Raw genomic sequence first — 16,458 nt, forward strand, 5'->3', positions numbered from 1 at the left:
TGTTCCCTTATTTTCTTCCAAAAAGATAAACAGTTGTGGCACCAGAAGTGAATAGATAAGAGACAGGTGAACTATGACTGTTACCTTGTTTTTTCTTTATAATGATCAATTACAGAAGTGTTGGCATGAGAAGGATGTGGGACGTTAGGTAGAACTGCTTGCTGCCGGCTTATACTGAATAAAAAGGATGCTCTTCATCAGTCACCAGTGATGAGCCAATGTGAAAAGAAAACAGAATGGAAGTTTAGAATATCTCATTTTGTATGCTGGCCATTTTATTTTATTTTGCAATTTAGCCCTGCATCCTAAGACTCTTGATAATGGTCAGAAATCAAAAGACGCCTCCTGGCATGGAGAGTTCTTGAAGCCCCTTGGTTCCCCAGCTCTCATGGCTTTTTGCAGTGACTGGTGACACTCTTTCAGCTCTAACCCTTTTTCTTCCCCTCGTTCCCCCTCCCTACCCAGCAAGTGTGAACATGCCTTAAATCCCCTGTTTTTGGCACTGGGTCAGATCAAATGCTTTCTTGATCTGTGGCCCAGAAGTCACCTTTGAGTTAACACCTCCCAAAGCATTGCTTGTTTTGCTCAGCTTGGAATAAAGCAGATATGATTAAAGGAAAGGGGAAAAGTGGAGTGGGGGAGAATTTTAGGGCTGGATTCTTGAGCCTCCTGCAACACATATTAGGAAGGTTTAGTTGTGCTTGCTTTCAAAGCTGTGGAAAGCCGACATTCTGGACAGTCTCCTCATGGACAGGCTGTCCCCTCGGCCCTCCGGCTTGGAGGGCTTACTCCTCTGGAAAGGATTTCGCAGGCTTGCTGTGTTCCGCTGCCTGTCGAGTTTGTCACTGATGGAAAAGCTCTTCCTGGTGTGTGCATATGGCGCGCTTGGCTCCTCTGCCGAGTAGCTGTTGGCGCGCTCTATCTTGGGAACCGTGATGTTGTTGGACAGGGTTCTGTCTGAGTTATCACCCTCTTGGGAGGATATTGCGATGGCGGCTCTCCGGCCTCTGGCCTCGTTCTCCTCACTGTCAGAGCCGGGGTGACTCAGTTCTGCTTCTCGCTCAGGATGGCAGCAAGATAAGTCCTCTGCTTTGTCTCCAAGACCTCCAGGGAAAGTGGCTCTGTCTGCAATCGCTTGAGGGGCATTGACACACCGTGTGTCAATACAGTCTGTAATACTTGTGTATTCTGCTGTTTTCATAGGCACCCCAAAGTTGGCGTAATAGCTCCTCGAAGGAGAAAACATAAAGCTGTGAGATTTTACGATGGGGGCCTCTTCTAGCAGATAGGGCGTGGTGGCTAAGTAGCGGCTGCTTTTCGAACGCTCAATGGCGTGATATGTTGGAGGGTCTGAGTCCCAGGGGTTTTGGCATTCTGGGAGGTGAGTATAGTCTGAAGAAAAAGATCTAGTGTCCATAGTGGTGATGTCCTCGAAATCAATGCTCCGGCTTGGAGGTCTGTCTGTGGGTGCAAGAGTTGCATAGGCGCTACTCGAAGGGGCTGTGGAAGGTACTGGAGCCGAGAAGCTTGGCTCACCCAGCCCAAGGATGTTCATGGAATTGTCCAGAGGGTCTATATCGCAGTGGAGCTCATCCATGGCAGAGACATAGATGTCTATACACGACGATGGTCTTCTGGAATCAGGAACAATGGCCAAGGTGTTTGCAGGGGCTGCAGGAGCTTTGGATTCTTTTGCTACAGAGTGGGAACTAGTAGCCCGGTGTAGGCTCAGGGACCTTTCTTTAAAAATACTTTCCAACTTTTCTATACCACCTTTGTCTTTCATATTGACTGAATAGAAAGAATGGCTTCGCATACGGGGCATTAAGGTTGGAGAAGTTGGGGACATGGTCTCCTCACCTGCAGGGTCTATACTCTCTTGGAGCTTGAAGGTGTTCCCCTCTTGGCTGTTGAAGCTGCTCTGGCGGACGATGTAGGCTGCATCTGTGCAGTCTGAGGAGGTCCTCGAGCGGATTTTGTTGGACTCAGCTCGCTCCAGGCCTGTCAGGCGCTCTAGGGCTGTGGCCATGCGCCCGATGAGGTCCTCAAGCTGTGCCAGCCGGATGTCCACGGTCTGGAGCGAAGCCTTCATGGAGTGCTCTCTCTCGTTGACTTCCTCCAGCCGCATGGACATGTTCTCCACCCTGTGCGAGGAAGAGAGAAGGAGAGTCACTTGGGCCGGGTTCCTCTGCCAGGGTTTAGAGAGCAAGAATCAGGTACAGAGGGGGATCAAAGCCGTGCCTGGCCTTGATGCCTTCAATGCTGTCCTCCCAGAGGGAAACTGAGGGGTTACAGGTCATCAAGGGGCTGGTGGGGAGAGAATGGCACTGACACTGTCACTGAGAATCACAGAATCCAAATCTTTTTGAGCTGGAAGAGGCTTTAGAGATTATCTAATCCAGTGGTTTTTAGCTGCCGACCCCCCTTTCCCTCAATGAAATGGAATGCTCAATCCTCGTAACTGAGCCCCACAATGGAGCAGCTCTTACTGCAGTGGTGTGAGGCCAAGTCCCACCCCTGTCCCACTCCTGTGGCCTGGTTGTGGCTTGGGGCAGGATTGAATGAACTTAGCAAGTATTCAGGTATTGGTTTATCAGGGCCACCCATGAAAGGAGAATGTTGCATTTTGAAGATTTTACCCATTAATTTTGCAATAGACTTCTAGAATGTAGCTATTTTTATTCCAGCATACATGTAAGTTTTGGATTCCATGGATGGAAATCATTTTTATTTTGCATTTATACAATGATCTTTGTTGTTGTTATTCACGATCACCTTTTGAGAATTTAGTGTCTCCAAAGGATTAAGATGGCCTTGTGACTGAGACATCCAAGGTTGATCTAATCTAATCCAATCCTTTCATTAATAAAGGAAAAGCAAGAATCAAGAAATTTAATCAAGATTACATAAAGTAATTTGTGGTAAACTCTGGGGTATCTGTCAATAAGTAAACCATCCTACTCCTGTCTCTGTCTTTTCCTCTCTGGGTAGCTGATCACAGATGCCTTGTATTACAGTTACTTCTAGATGTCTCAACCCTCCTAGGCGTGGTCTGTCTTGTATTTCTGTTCCCATCTCCAAGCTGCTGGCCCAACACCTGCCAGGTGTCAGTAAATGTTCACTGAGTCAATGACAGTTATGAACTTGATTTCAATTGTCACCAGTCTGCCTGGCCATTTATTGACAAAGATGGAGGCCACATATTAAAAATAAAACTGTACCTTATATTTTACCTGCTCAAATTATTAATAACTTGGAAAGGACAAACCAAAGCCAAGTCATAGGTTGAGCTCAAACTTTCGCTTTGAAATGCCCACAGGTAATTTTTTTGTTGACTCTCAAGGAGACCCATTCACAACTTTTCTGGGGAGGAATAAAGACTTTTTTTCCCCCAATCCTTCCAATATGCAAAGTAAATCACTTGACTGCTGACCCTTAAAATGCACATGCCGCCAGTAGACCAAGGCTACAGAATATGCTCTACAATGAATGTGGAAATTAGAGCTGGTCTCCCCTAGCCTGCGGTGGTGCTGCTGTTGGCACTAGGCTATTAGTGACAGGAACACCTCTGTTAGGGAGGAGTATGTACACTTCTGTACCAGAAGGAGGTATACTGTAATAGGCTGTGGAGTCCCTCTCTTAGCAACCCCTAGGCTTTTTTAAACACCTCACCAGGGCAAGGGGTGTGATTCCCCTGCCTTGGGGCACATTTCTGCCTCTCTCAGCACCCTGTCACCTGCTCTGTCCTCCAGCTTCTCTTACTCAGCCTACGCTCCTACCCCTAGACCGTTCTCAAGAGCCCTGCATCTGAGACATTTTCTCTTTTCCTCCCTTTGGCTATCCCATGACAAACCTAGTGCCCCTCAAGGGCCAGGCCCATACTGCCGGTGTATTCTCAAAAGACTTGAACACTAAGCTATTCTGTATCTGGCAAACCCAATGCCATTCGCTCAGCTAATTCAGAAGGAAAATACAACTTTTCCCTCTTTCACTTCGTTTTATCATAAAAGCATAGCCCAAGAAACAAATTATTTACAATAACAAGTTTGTGTCTTTTAGAGACTTTCAATTCGTTTTTCATCATCCAGCCTATGGAGTTTGATGTTGCAGGTACTGCAATTTCATTTTTGCAATGCAATGAGCTTTGTTAAGTGGTAAAATACTTGTTCATGAAAGTCTCCCGACCATGCATTTCTGTAACACAAGACTTTTTGTGTAACATACTCTAGGTACTGGATCTCACTAGCTTTTTATTGCTGGAAGAGTAATGAAAGACAGGATAGCTTTATTCTTCCTTCTTTTTTTCTTTCTGGTGCCCAGTATACACAAGTTTGGCATTCAGCAGAGATAAAGTTGCTTTTTTGGAATAATTGCATGTGATCACTGGTCTGAGCACTATGAAATAGCTCCCCGCCATGGGCTGTGCTGTGGGGGCCTCTCTCCCTACATCCCACCCCGCTTCAGCCCCAGGAGCGCGCTGCAGTCCCAGCTACTCAGGAAGGTGCGGTGGGAGGATCACTTGAGCTCAGGAGTTTGAGGCTGTACTGTGCTATGATTGTGCCCGTGAATAGCCACTGCACTCCAGCCTGGATGACATTACGAGTCCCTGTGTCTTAAAAAAAAAAAAAAAAGAAGAAGAAGAAGAAGAGTCAGGACCTGGTTGTCTGCTCGTAGGCAGTAAACAGGACACAGAGACTGAGGAGACCAAGGAGGATGGGAAGGAGACAGGGGAGGCAGAGGAGGAAGAGGCTCTTCAGGGAAAGACAGAAGGTGCCAGGTGGGAGCCCCAAGAAGTATGGCCCCAGGGAACAGAACTAGGGGAGGGGACCTGCTAGAGGCCGAAGAAGTATTCTTGACTAAATCTTAGGTCTCCTGTGGGCTCTGGGATGGATTGGAAGGTAAGACTTGACTAAGACAATAATGGACTATTTTATTCGTTTTCTTCCAGAATTGTTATGTTTAACCATCTAACCGTCTAACTGTATGATCATTTCCGTCATGGGCCTGACTGATGGGAATTTGGTGTAGGGGTTACAAAAGAATAGAAAGTCCTAGATGCAAATTTGCATACGTTTCTCCCATACAAGTGTGCTTCCTTTAATCTTTAAACACGTGTTCTTGAGAAGTTCAGTGTAAATGGGCACACATCATAGATAACAGGCCTGAGGTGCAGATCGAGAGTTTTGGGTCAGGATTGTCCTCACGGGGAGCTGACTCTGATCCAATAACTCCGGAGATAACCGTGGAGATGTGGGTGATAAGAATTTATGGACAGGTAGGAATTCCCAAGGAGATAGATGCTGAAAGTGACTAAGGAAGGAAAAGGAGCCACTGTGGAAAGGAAGACATTCCATGGGAGGAACTCTCCATTTAACTTTCTCTCTTTTATATCTCCAGGCTCTGAGTGGCTTGTTTCAGAAAAAACTCAGGAGGAAGCGATTGCAACAGGGACACAGTGGGGTCCTGGAAAGCTGTGAGGTGGCCCAAAAAAGGAGCCTCCATAGGTTGGTGCAAAACCCCAGCTGAGAAGACAGCCAGCAAGATGAAGAAAAGAGCATTTGAAAGAAGATTCCGGTGGCACAGCGATTGTGGCTTCAATACACAATTTCTTAAGAATTGTTATTTTAGATAATTTCATTTTTTTCTTTTCTGATAACCTCAAAATGTGGTTAAAGGAAATGTGGTACCAAAAAAAAAAAAAAGATTGGCAGGCCATGCCTGTGAATTTCCTACACTCCCCCAGTGCTAGTAGTGGGGTGTGTGTCGGATGAAGGGAAGGGCGACCCTGTGCTGCATGGGCTTAACCCTGGGGCTCTCGTTGGGAGAAAAGGGCACACAGGTTTCAAATGAAAGGCAATGATGCAGAAGAGCTAAAGCCAACTCTTGCTTATCCACAGACTGATATCTAATTTGTGAATTATTAAGTCCTTTAGGGTCACCAACTGTTCCTGTTGAGTTAATTATCCTCCTCACTAACTCTGAGAAGAAAAAGGGTAAGTTTAAACTCAACTCAACGGAGAGACCAAAGATCAGCGTTGGGAAAAGATATGGTGGCAAGTGGTGAAGCTCACCTTTTTTGGCTTATACTGCTTTTTAAAATTATTATTATTTATGAATTTTCTATATCCTAAGTTATTGCTCTCTGTCATTGTTAAGAATACTTATAAGTTAGGTATACTATTAATAGTCATGTTTTATCACTTCTTGGATTTAGACAAAATGAAAAGGGCAAAAAGCTCACTGGCTTGGGAAAGAATGTTAGATTAAAAGATGACACCAGAAATAATGCTAAATCCTAGTTTGCTTAAATTGTTGCCATCAAGGAGAAAATTCAAACCGCAACTGCTTCTGACAAGTGGAGCCTGACAGGTGGGTGATGGTGAGGATGATCTCTATGCTTTAATTAAGAGTCTGAGAAGCAAATGCCTCTGGGCAGGCAGATCAAGAATGCAGGTAAAGCAGGCAGGGCGTCAGCCGGCCCTGGCAGGGGCTCACTCTGTGGCAGTAGAGAGCCTGCCCAGTCCAAAAATATATTTGGGATAAATTTTAACAACCACTGCAAGTCCCACAAAACAGCCCTCTTTGGGCAGATGCTTCCCACAAGCCACCAGCTTTTGAGTTCTGCTTTCAATGGGTTAAAGGAACCAGAAAAGAACTTTCAACTGTGATCACCAGAAAATGTAGGTAACCCTTAAGAACCAATGGGAAATAAAAAGAAATGCTGGGAAACTGGAGGTAGGAAAAGCTCTTTCTGGTATTTACAATTCCTGGATTCTAGAAATTGTGTAAATTTGACATAAATTCTGGGCAGCATTATAAAATGGCTTGGTAGTAGGTAATTAAACCAATGATATTTTTTGAGTACTTTAAAAAGATAGGGGTGGTTAGCAGGACAGTGTATGAAATCAATATTAATCTTGCCTCTTTTTTCATAATCTAGACTGACAGGTTACCATAGAAGTGCATTACTTGTGATGAAGTGTACTGTGGAAGTAGCAAGGAGGTTAGCACACTGGGCTGCCTGGAAGAAGGTGAGACCTGGTTGGCTTATGAACCAAAGGAGAGGTGGCAGAACAATGGGCTCATGTCATCATGAAAGATATTTTTTTGGAATTGTACAATGGGCCTCTGTCTTGGTTCACATGATCTGTGCTCGTGGCATTTTGGTGAACTATGTTAAAGACACAGTTGATATTCAATAGATGGTGCTGGGAAAATCGGATAGTCACATGCAGAAGAATGAAACTGAATTCCTATCTCTCACTATAAACAAAAACTAACTCAAGATGGATTAAAGACTTAAATGTAAGACCTGAAATCATAAAAATTCTAAAAAATGTAGGAAAAACTCTTCTGGACATTGGCCTAGGCAAAGAATTTATGACTATCACCCCAAAAGCAAATATGGCAACAATGAAAATAAATAAATAAATAAATAAATAAATAAATAAATAAATAAATAAATAAATAAACAAACAAATAAATAAATAAATAAACAAATAAAACTATTAAGCTAAAAGATTTATGCACAGCAAAGAAAATAATCAACAGAGTAAACAGACAACCTACAGAATGGGAGAAAATATCTGCAAACTATACATCTGACAAAGGAGTAACATCCAGAATCTACAAAGAACTCAAACAACTCAGCAAAAATAAAACAAATAAACCCACCAAAAAGTGGACAAAAGACATGAATAGATTTTTTTTGAAAGAAGATAGACAAATGGCCAAAAAACATATGAAAATATGCTCAACATCACTAATTATCAGAAATATGCAAATCAAAATCACAATGAGATACCACCTTACCCCTGTCAGAATGTCCATTACTAAAAAGTCAAAAAACAATAGATGTTGTTGTGGATGTCATGAAAAGGGAACCCCTGTATACTGTTGGTTGGAATATAAATTAGTACAACCTCTATGGAAAACGGTATGGAGATTCCTCAAAGAACTAAAAGTAGACCTACTATTGGATTCAGCAATCCCAGTACTAGGTATCTACCCAAAGGAAAAGAAGTCATTTTACAAAAAGGACATCTGCACCCGAATGTTTATCACAGTACAATTCACAATTGCAAAGATATGGAATCATCCTAAGTGCCCATCAACTGAGAAGTGGATAAAGAAAATGTGGTTTATATGTAAACATCATAGAGTACTCCTCAGCCAGAAAAAGGAATGAAATAATGTCATTTGCAGCAACTTTTTTGATGGAACTGGAGAACATTATCCTAAGTGAATTATCTCAGGAATGAAAAAAACATACCACATATTCCCACTTATAAATGGAAGCTAACAAGGGGTATATATGATCATGAGGTGGTGTTATGGACATTGAAAACTAAGAAGAGGGGAGGCATAAAAATCTACCTGTCGGGTACAATGTGCACCATTCTGGTGATGGCTACATCGAGAGCTCTGACTTCAGCTTTTTTTACAATTCATCCCAGTAACAAAAAACACTTGTACCCCCTAAATCTACTGAAATAAAAAAGAAGAAAAAAGAAAAAAAAAAGATATAGTTGAGTATGGTGACCAAACAATGGCATAAAATGAATAGAATGAAAAATTAATACACTAAATGATAAAAATCAGGATCCCAAAATTCTTGAGGTGTGGAAACAATGAGCTGAAGGGGAAAAAGAAATTAAAGAAAAATTTCACAGCAATGAATGTTAAGTCCTGACTTTAGGTTAAAACAAATTCTTTCACAAGAAGAGGTCTGAAGGTATTTGAATTAGCTCGTGTGAAAAAGTCCTGGTTTTTGTTCATTGCAAGCTCACTCTGAATCGAAGACTCAACTTGGTTGCAAAGAATTGTAATGCAATCTTAGGGCACATAGAATGTGTAGATCCAATAATAATAATTTATCAAAAACATAATATCTCATGTATATAGCTCAATAACTTTTAATAATTTATAGTTAGGTGTTAATACTCCATTTCACAGATGGGGACCCAGGTGTGGGGGAATGTAGGAAGTTGCTTGAGGTCACACAGCTAGTTACTGCAGAATTAGTATTAAAATTTCATTGTACTGTGTTATACACATTATATTTTCCATTATAGTGTGTTCTTTCCCTTATACTATGGAAGGGACCACTTGTCCTACTGTACACATACTAGCCTGGTACACAGTAGAGCTCAAAAAAGTAAATGAATGAATAAAGGAATTAAATGTAGGCTCTAATTACAACACAGGAAATTGAGATTAATTTAGGCACCACATTTAAAGGGTGGTGTTGACAATTTAAAGTGCATACAGATAAGATGAGCAGGGTGGTGGACAATCTGCTGGAAAGCACGTTAAGAAGTTAAAGGATCTTGGGATATTTGGTTTGGAAAAGACACAGCACAATGGGAGAGATGACAGTGATCTTCTCACATGTGAAATATTTTCTGAGAGAGAAAAGAATGTAGTCTTTTTCTGTGTTCATTCTTAAGACTGGCATCGAAGGCAGTTTTCTTCTCTTTTCTAGGAGGTGTTCAAACTGAAGCTGGGTAGTTAGACGGTGCATTCTTTCAAAGCAGAGCCTCTATATTCCCTCCTGCTAACCCAGGCCCTGCTCATGCCAGTTGCTCAGGACATATTGTTAAGTCACCATTGGTCAAGTGTGCAGAGGAAACAACTGCTTTGGGTACAAGCCATCTGTACTCAGTGACCTCTAGAACCTTTTCCAAATTTAAGATGCCAAGATTTTATATGCTCCACAGTGAATAATTCTGCATCATCCTCTCCCAGCTTTGGACTTTAAGCTTGTCCCTTGGCTTGCATCAGCAGCTTTGCAAGTATGGTCCCTGGACCAGCAGGGGCAGCAGTGTCACCTGAAATTGTGTTAGAAATGCAAACTTTCACGCCCCAACCTGGACCTAGTGAATCAGAAACTCTGGGGAGAACAAGAGGGTGCCTGGTAACCTGTGTTGTAACAAGGCCTCCAGATGATTTTGAGACCTGCTAAAGTTTGGGAACCACTGGATTAGATGTTTCCACTCATGTCCGTGGGATGTACATGGGAACTCAATTACCCTGCATGTTCCCTAAGGACTGAGCCTTGCCTTGTGGGTCCTTGGCGTGTGGCATATCACCTGCACATGGTGAAAGTCCAGTATTCACATACTGAAACAGAACTGAACTTGTAAAAGGACAATACACACAGAATTTGATGGAACAGCCTTTAAGAATGGGTTATCTTCAGCCAAGAGTCCAAAACTCCTCAGGAAAAAAAGCCAGTTGCCAATGTCTTCACATGATGTGATGAGATATACATGTGTATATGTATGGATATGCATATATACATGTGCATGAATCAACGTAGTATATGTGCAACTATCTTAAAAATCTATTAACTTCTATCTAAATCACCTAGAAACACAGCATTACTCACAAAAATTGGAGAAAAAGAGGGCACTGACAATTTGTGTAATAGGCAGCAACATGCCATAGAATTTTGCAAACAGGATGTACTTAGCAAAATTTTTAATTCCTACTGGCTTTTGTTAACCTCCTATTTCTTTACATACCTTAAAATGAAAAAAAAATACATGTAGTCATTCTTGATTTTTAGAAACATCTCAGAAAGAAAGAAAGAGTGAGTGCATGAGCACACAATACGTGATAACTTGCTTACAGTATACAGTAAGAAAATCATCAGTCATTAGTGGCATTTCACATGTTTTGTTCCAGGAAGTTTTTTTGGTTAGCCATTCCCCCACTTTCAAAATTAAACAGTGTTTTATCAGCATCTTTAAAAAAAATGCCATAACTTTTCATCTATTTTCTAATAGATGAGAAGTTTGGTTATTTTAATATAGCGATCATTAGTTAGATATTGACCCAAATAAAGTGGAGGGCATTGGTACTCTCCCAGCTCATTACATTCTGGAATTGTATTGCTTTAGATGAATCAGGGTCATTGCTATATAAAAAATTGTAAAGACAGGGATTTTTCAGAATCAATTTCCTGTGAGGTGTTAATGATCTCCTGAATATTGTATTCAGCTCTTCATATACCATTTCAGTGCAAAAGTGTAATTCAATAGTGATCTGTTTCAATTTATAGATTATGGAAGTGTCTTTGTACATCTGAGAAGATTCATGCAAATACAACTTGTATAAATAACCTGCATTTTAGAGCAAGACCCCGTCTCTACTAAAAATACAAAGAAATTATATGGACAGCTAAAAACACATATAGAAAAAATTAGCTGTGTATGGTGGTGCATGCCTGTAGTCCCAGCTACTCGGGAGGCTGAGGCAGGAGGATTGCTTGAGCCCAGGAGTTTGAGGTTGCTGTGAGCTAGGCTGATGCCACGGCACTCTAGCCAGGGCAACAGAGTGAGACTCTGTCTCAAAAAAAAAAAAAAAGATATATGTTCTTTTATAAAATTAAAAGAAAAAAAGAAAAAAAAATAACCTGCATTTTAAAGGCAGTGGCAGGAGAAGGAGTATGGAGCTCACTGTGTAAAGCTACCCCTTTCTTTTAGCAGAGCAAAGAGCTAGCTCTTAATTTTGCTGATTTCAAATCTCTGTATTGTGGTTGTTTAATGTGAAGGTAGAATTATATAATATTCTGTATACTACATGGAATATTCATGGGTTAATTTAGGTATATTCAACAATACGTCCCTATCCAAATGTGTATATATACATACGTACACATGAGTACATATCTCTAACCCTATCTCTCCAGCTATCTATCTCAATTGAATATAAATAGGTGACTTCCCCTGCTAGTTCGAAAGGACATGTCCTAGGAGATGTGTGAGATGGGTAGGATGGGTCCGCTCTTCCCTTCGTTGGTCTCTGTTCCTTCATGCACCCCATGGTGTGTCTGCTGTGATAAGTGCAATTCCAATGTTGAGAAATGTTATTTTTTGCTACACTTACAAATACAACTCCCCCAAAACCCAACAACAACAGCACCCCAAAACAAACACAGACTGAAGCAACATAAGCAGAATGAGGCCCAGGCTTAGGTTTACTTCCCTGGCACCTGCACTTGGTCATGAGGTCACCTTGGTCCTCCAGGCCCCCGTTACTTGAGAAGGTCAGTCTAATGCCCAGGACACAGGGAGGGTGGGTCTACACTCTGTTCTGGATTTCTGGGAATGGCTCACTTGGGTCAAGAGACTGTGTAACCACCCAGAGAAAAGGGCCTTGAGGAAAGAGGGGTCCTGAAGGGTTTGCAGGCATGGGGTGAGGGGCTCAGGTGGAGGTGCTACAGTTCCTTTCTGTTTCTCTGCAGAAGGCATTGGTGAAATGGTCACAGTATGTTCACATGTGCTGGCGTCTGCACCTCCTCACTCTAGTTCCCCAGCGGGGCAAAACCTTCCTTACATAATAACACTCCTTCCTCCCTACCTTTCTTTCTTTCCAGGACTATGGCTTTTCTGAATTTAAAAAGAGTTTCAAAGGCCCGTAGACATATGCTCTGGAAATATGTCTGAGCAATGGGTAATGTGTCCACATGGCATAATTTCCTGGGAACCACATGGCTATATGTCCACTGACAAATAGCTTTTTCAAGGCCTCAGAATGAGAGAAATATTTGGATTTCCAGTTCCTTCCTCTGTTTGCCAGAAAATTGCTTTTCATTATATCATCATAAAATGCTCTATTCTGCAGTGACAGATGTGTATAAAGTCTGTGCATGGCTTTAAACTTTACTAATATTGGCTGGATACCTATGCCTACAATCACTCGATGGCCTATGTATAAACCTACTTATCTAGACTGCATTCTTTCAAGAAATAAAGGGCCAGGGACAAAAAAAGTGCCATATATGTAATTTTTACACAGTTACTGGGGAATGTCTGAAGTGGATAAGCAGACAAAACATCATTTCATGAAAACTAGAGGTGATGGCCTTGAATCTTAGAAGCCTGAGTCATATTGACTAAGGCCATCAGTATGTTGTGCTTTTCTACACTATTTATTATTTGTTGCTGCCATCTTTATATTGCAAATACTTAAAATTTAAAGTTACACCAATGTTTTGTAATACTCTGGGTATCCTTCAGAACAGGGGTTCCCAAATGCCAAGCTTTGAACATAATAGCCTGGAATGAAGTATTTATTAGTCAAGATAAAGAATAAGAAATAAGAAAATGTAAGTACATTTGCATAAAGCTAGAGTTACTAGATTTAAAGAATTCTTTTCTCTTTATTTGGAGATTTTTCTTATAGCCCTACTGGCTATGCTATGGTGGTCAGTAAGAGCTAAAAGTATATAACCACTGGGTAGGAAAATCCACTTTTATTTCTTTTCTTTCATCTTGTTCTATAAAAAGAAAAAAAAAAAACCAAAGCAATTCTTGGGGAGGGGGGAAACTCCAATCATTATTCTAACTAATTCACAAGTTTCTCACCATCGTTTGTTCGGAAGGTGTTCAACACCCATATGAGCCAGGCAGTTCGACAGTTCTGCTCCCCTAGAGGAGACACTCAAGGATCTACACAAAATATAAACCTGTTGCTAGAGTTGGGCTGAGTCTCTCCTGGTCTGTGTCTGGGTCAGAACTTTACAATTTCTGGTCTGAGTCAGCAACCCCAGTCCTGTCCTCAGCTCAGCAAACTTTACTGTCCAAGAGGGCACTGCTACTGCTGGCTAGCGACATCTAGGATGTGCAAGTTTGGAATTTGGTCTGCAGATACTTTAGGCAATGTTCTGTTCTCTCCTAAGCTCCATAATTTCTTGGGTGATAAAAACAAACACAAAAGATCTCTGTTCTGTAACTGTGAACAAATTCAGTTGGTGAAGCATGCCTTGGCATAAAACATCTTTAGGGGCATGAAAAAGGAACACACCTTTCTGAGGTCACCCGTATCCTCTCATCATTGGAGGAGTTGAATCGATCATCCTTTTCTCTAAAATATTCTTCTATGCACTGCTCTTCAAAGTCATGTACTTTCTTAAGCTCATCATCAGTTATGAAGAGTTCTGCGGAAAAAAAAAAAAAAAATTGAGAGCCATGACGGAGAGAAGTAAAGGTGATGGTATCTGATTTGCGGGCTGAAGCACATCCCTAATATAAATCAAGGCTGGGAAAAGCGGCCTAGATTCCTTACTAAGTTTCAAACAAAATCCAAATCCAATTAGGCAACTTGTGTTACTGTCTTCTTTCTGAACATCGGATTTACCGTGGGTTTCTGAAGTTCGCTTGAGTTTATACCTGGTTTATTGCAGGCATGAACTCAAGGGGCTGGTTTGAATTAGGGGCTGGTTTGAATTAGGCAAGTTGTAAGACTGAGAACATAGCTAAATCAAGGAAAGGAAAGCTACTCAGAGCATGGAATTTTCTTACAAGCTCAAAAATTTCTGGGCTGGGGTGTGGCAGATATTGTGGATTGGCCTTACTAAAAGTCCCTAGACAACCCCCTTCTCTTTTCCTTCTTCCTACTACTGAAAGGAAGGCCTTTCACAGGGCCAGTGACCTGGCAATGCTTTTATTGTTACTACTGGTGATAACAACAAGAAAACCATGAACTAGAGCTCTATGGAGCGGTTCCCCCACCGGCCCGGTGTCTGGTTTGCTCGGGTTCTCATGCCTTCCGCGAGGGCATGGGCACTGGTGCAGAAGTGGATCTCTGGACCACCCTATTTCCTGGAAAGCCAAACACACATTTCCAGTCTCCTTTGGAGCTAGCAGCAACCATGAGACACAATTTGGGTCAAGAAACAAGAGAAGTTTGCTGCAGGGGTGGTGTGTTGGGAAGAGAGTTTGCTTTCTTGACAAAATACAGAGATGTGGTTGCTTCCTTCTACATTTTCCCACCTTCCCCTCTTTTTCCTGCCTTGAACATAAATGTGATGACTGGAGGTGCAGCAGCTATTTTGTGACCATGAAACAAGACAGTGCAATAAGGAATAGCTGCACTTTAAAATAGAAGGACTCTAGGTCTTTGACTTTGGTGAGGCATTGCTGGGCTCTGGGCTATCATTTCTTTGTGTTATTTATTTCCTTGTGTTATTGTTAGCCTGGTTTTCTATTAATAGATGGTAAACTAATTCATAAATGATACAGCAGTAGAAAGAGCCCAGTTGAAAGTTGAATCTTTAAATGGTTTATAAATCAGGGTTAGGGTGAGAGAGCTGCTTCACAAAAACCATAAATGGGACAGGTCCCTCGTGTAATTCTATACCCTTGAGATGCCATAGGGATTGTCCCAAATGTTTGGAGCCGGGTATTTTAGACCCTCAGGGATTTTGTTTCCCGAGACTGCTCTTGCTTGCTTTGAGGCCTTGGTCTGAGTTTGCCTGGGGCATGGAAGATAGGAATGTAAAATCAGGTGAGAGAAAAGAAAATAACAGAAGTCAGACCACTCTTCTCAAATATGGCAGGCTTCCTGAGGTGGGGAACAGCAATGCTACAAGGGACTCTTGAGATTTGGTCATGAAATTACACAGAGCATTAACTTGGAGGGAAGAAAGTGAAGAGAGGCAGTTTATAGAGGCCCCTAAAGCACAGAATCCTTCCTGCTACTGCTATATTTGGGACCAAAAGGAGTATATTTAATACTTACTCTACTTGCACCTTAATTAGTGTCTCATTTAACTTCTTTGGCTATATGTAATGCTTTTCTTTTTTTTAAATAACTCCATCAACATGTCAAATTTTGCAATAAAAATTAAATTTTGCATTTCAAAGTGCTTTTATCTGAGGCTCTGCTAGAATTTGGCAGTGCCCTGGGTTCTTCCAATTAAGGCTACAGATAGACAGTGAAAAGTTCACTTTCCTTGATTAATTAATACAATGCAGGGCCCTTGCCTCTGCTTTTCACTTTCTGACCCAGCTCCAGCTCTGAAATATTTTTCTGAGAAAGCTGACACTTTGTTCCTCTCTTTCACAGGGCCAGTGACCTGGCAATGCTTTTATTGTTACTACTGGTGATAACAACAAGAAAACCATGAACTAGAGCTCTATGGAGCTGGCCCCCTGCTGACCCGGTGTCTGGTTTGCTCGGGTTCTCATGCCTTCCGCAAGGGCGTGGGCACTGGTGCAGAAGTGGATCTCTGGACCACCCTATTTCCTGCAGTGCATTTCCAGCCACCCCCTTCCTAAGCTCTCTGGATAAGTGAGCTAAACAAGTCATACTTTATTTTAAATTCCTTTTGGGCCCAGAGGTAACCCTCAGCACCTTATCCGCTGCAGGGCGTCATTCAGTGTAGCGTCCCCCTGCCCCCGGCCAAGCAGCCCAGGCTCCTCCACACAAGCCGAGGTTCCCGAGTTGAGAAGCACAGGGTTTATCTCATAGATCATCCTTCCCCCACCCCAAGCTTTCTATTTGCCTAAATTTGTGTTTCAGATGGGACAGTGAATTTTGGAATTTCCAGCTCTCTCCAACTCTCCGATTTTAATGTCTATAAAGAATCTGGGTATTGCTATGGTGGGGAGGCTGGATTTGTTAAATCTCCTGCAATGTGTGGGACAATCCTACACAACAAGGAATTGT

At 41.9% G+C, this 16,458-nt stretch overlaps 1 protein-coding gene across 1 annotated transcript in view; it reads right to left on the reverse strand.

Moving 5' to 3' along the window:
* Positions 1–220: 220 nt before the first annotated feature.
* TRPM3 (transient receptor potential cation channel subfamily M member 3) overlaps positions 221–16,458 on the reverse strand; it is a 504,274-nt gene continuing 488,036 nt past the window's right edge. The window contains exons 25-26 of the mRNA XM_045563926.1: positions 13,813–13,945; positions 221–2,144 (exon numbers count right to left, since the gene is read on the reverse strand). Coding sequence (XP_045419882.1) covers positions 692–2,144; positions 13,813–13,945 — 1,586 coding nt within the window. The 3' untranslated portion in view covers positions 221–691. The remainder of the gene's footprint in view (positions 2,145–13,812; positions 13,946–16,458) is intronic.

The sequence above is a fragment of the Lemur catta genome, chromosome 10, assembly GCF_020740605.2.
Source record: "Lemur catta isolate mLemCat1 chromosome 10, mLemCat1.pri, whole genome shotgun sequence".
NCBI lineage: Eukaryota > Metazoa > Chordata > Mammalia > Primates > Lemuridae > Lemur > Lemur catta.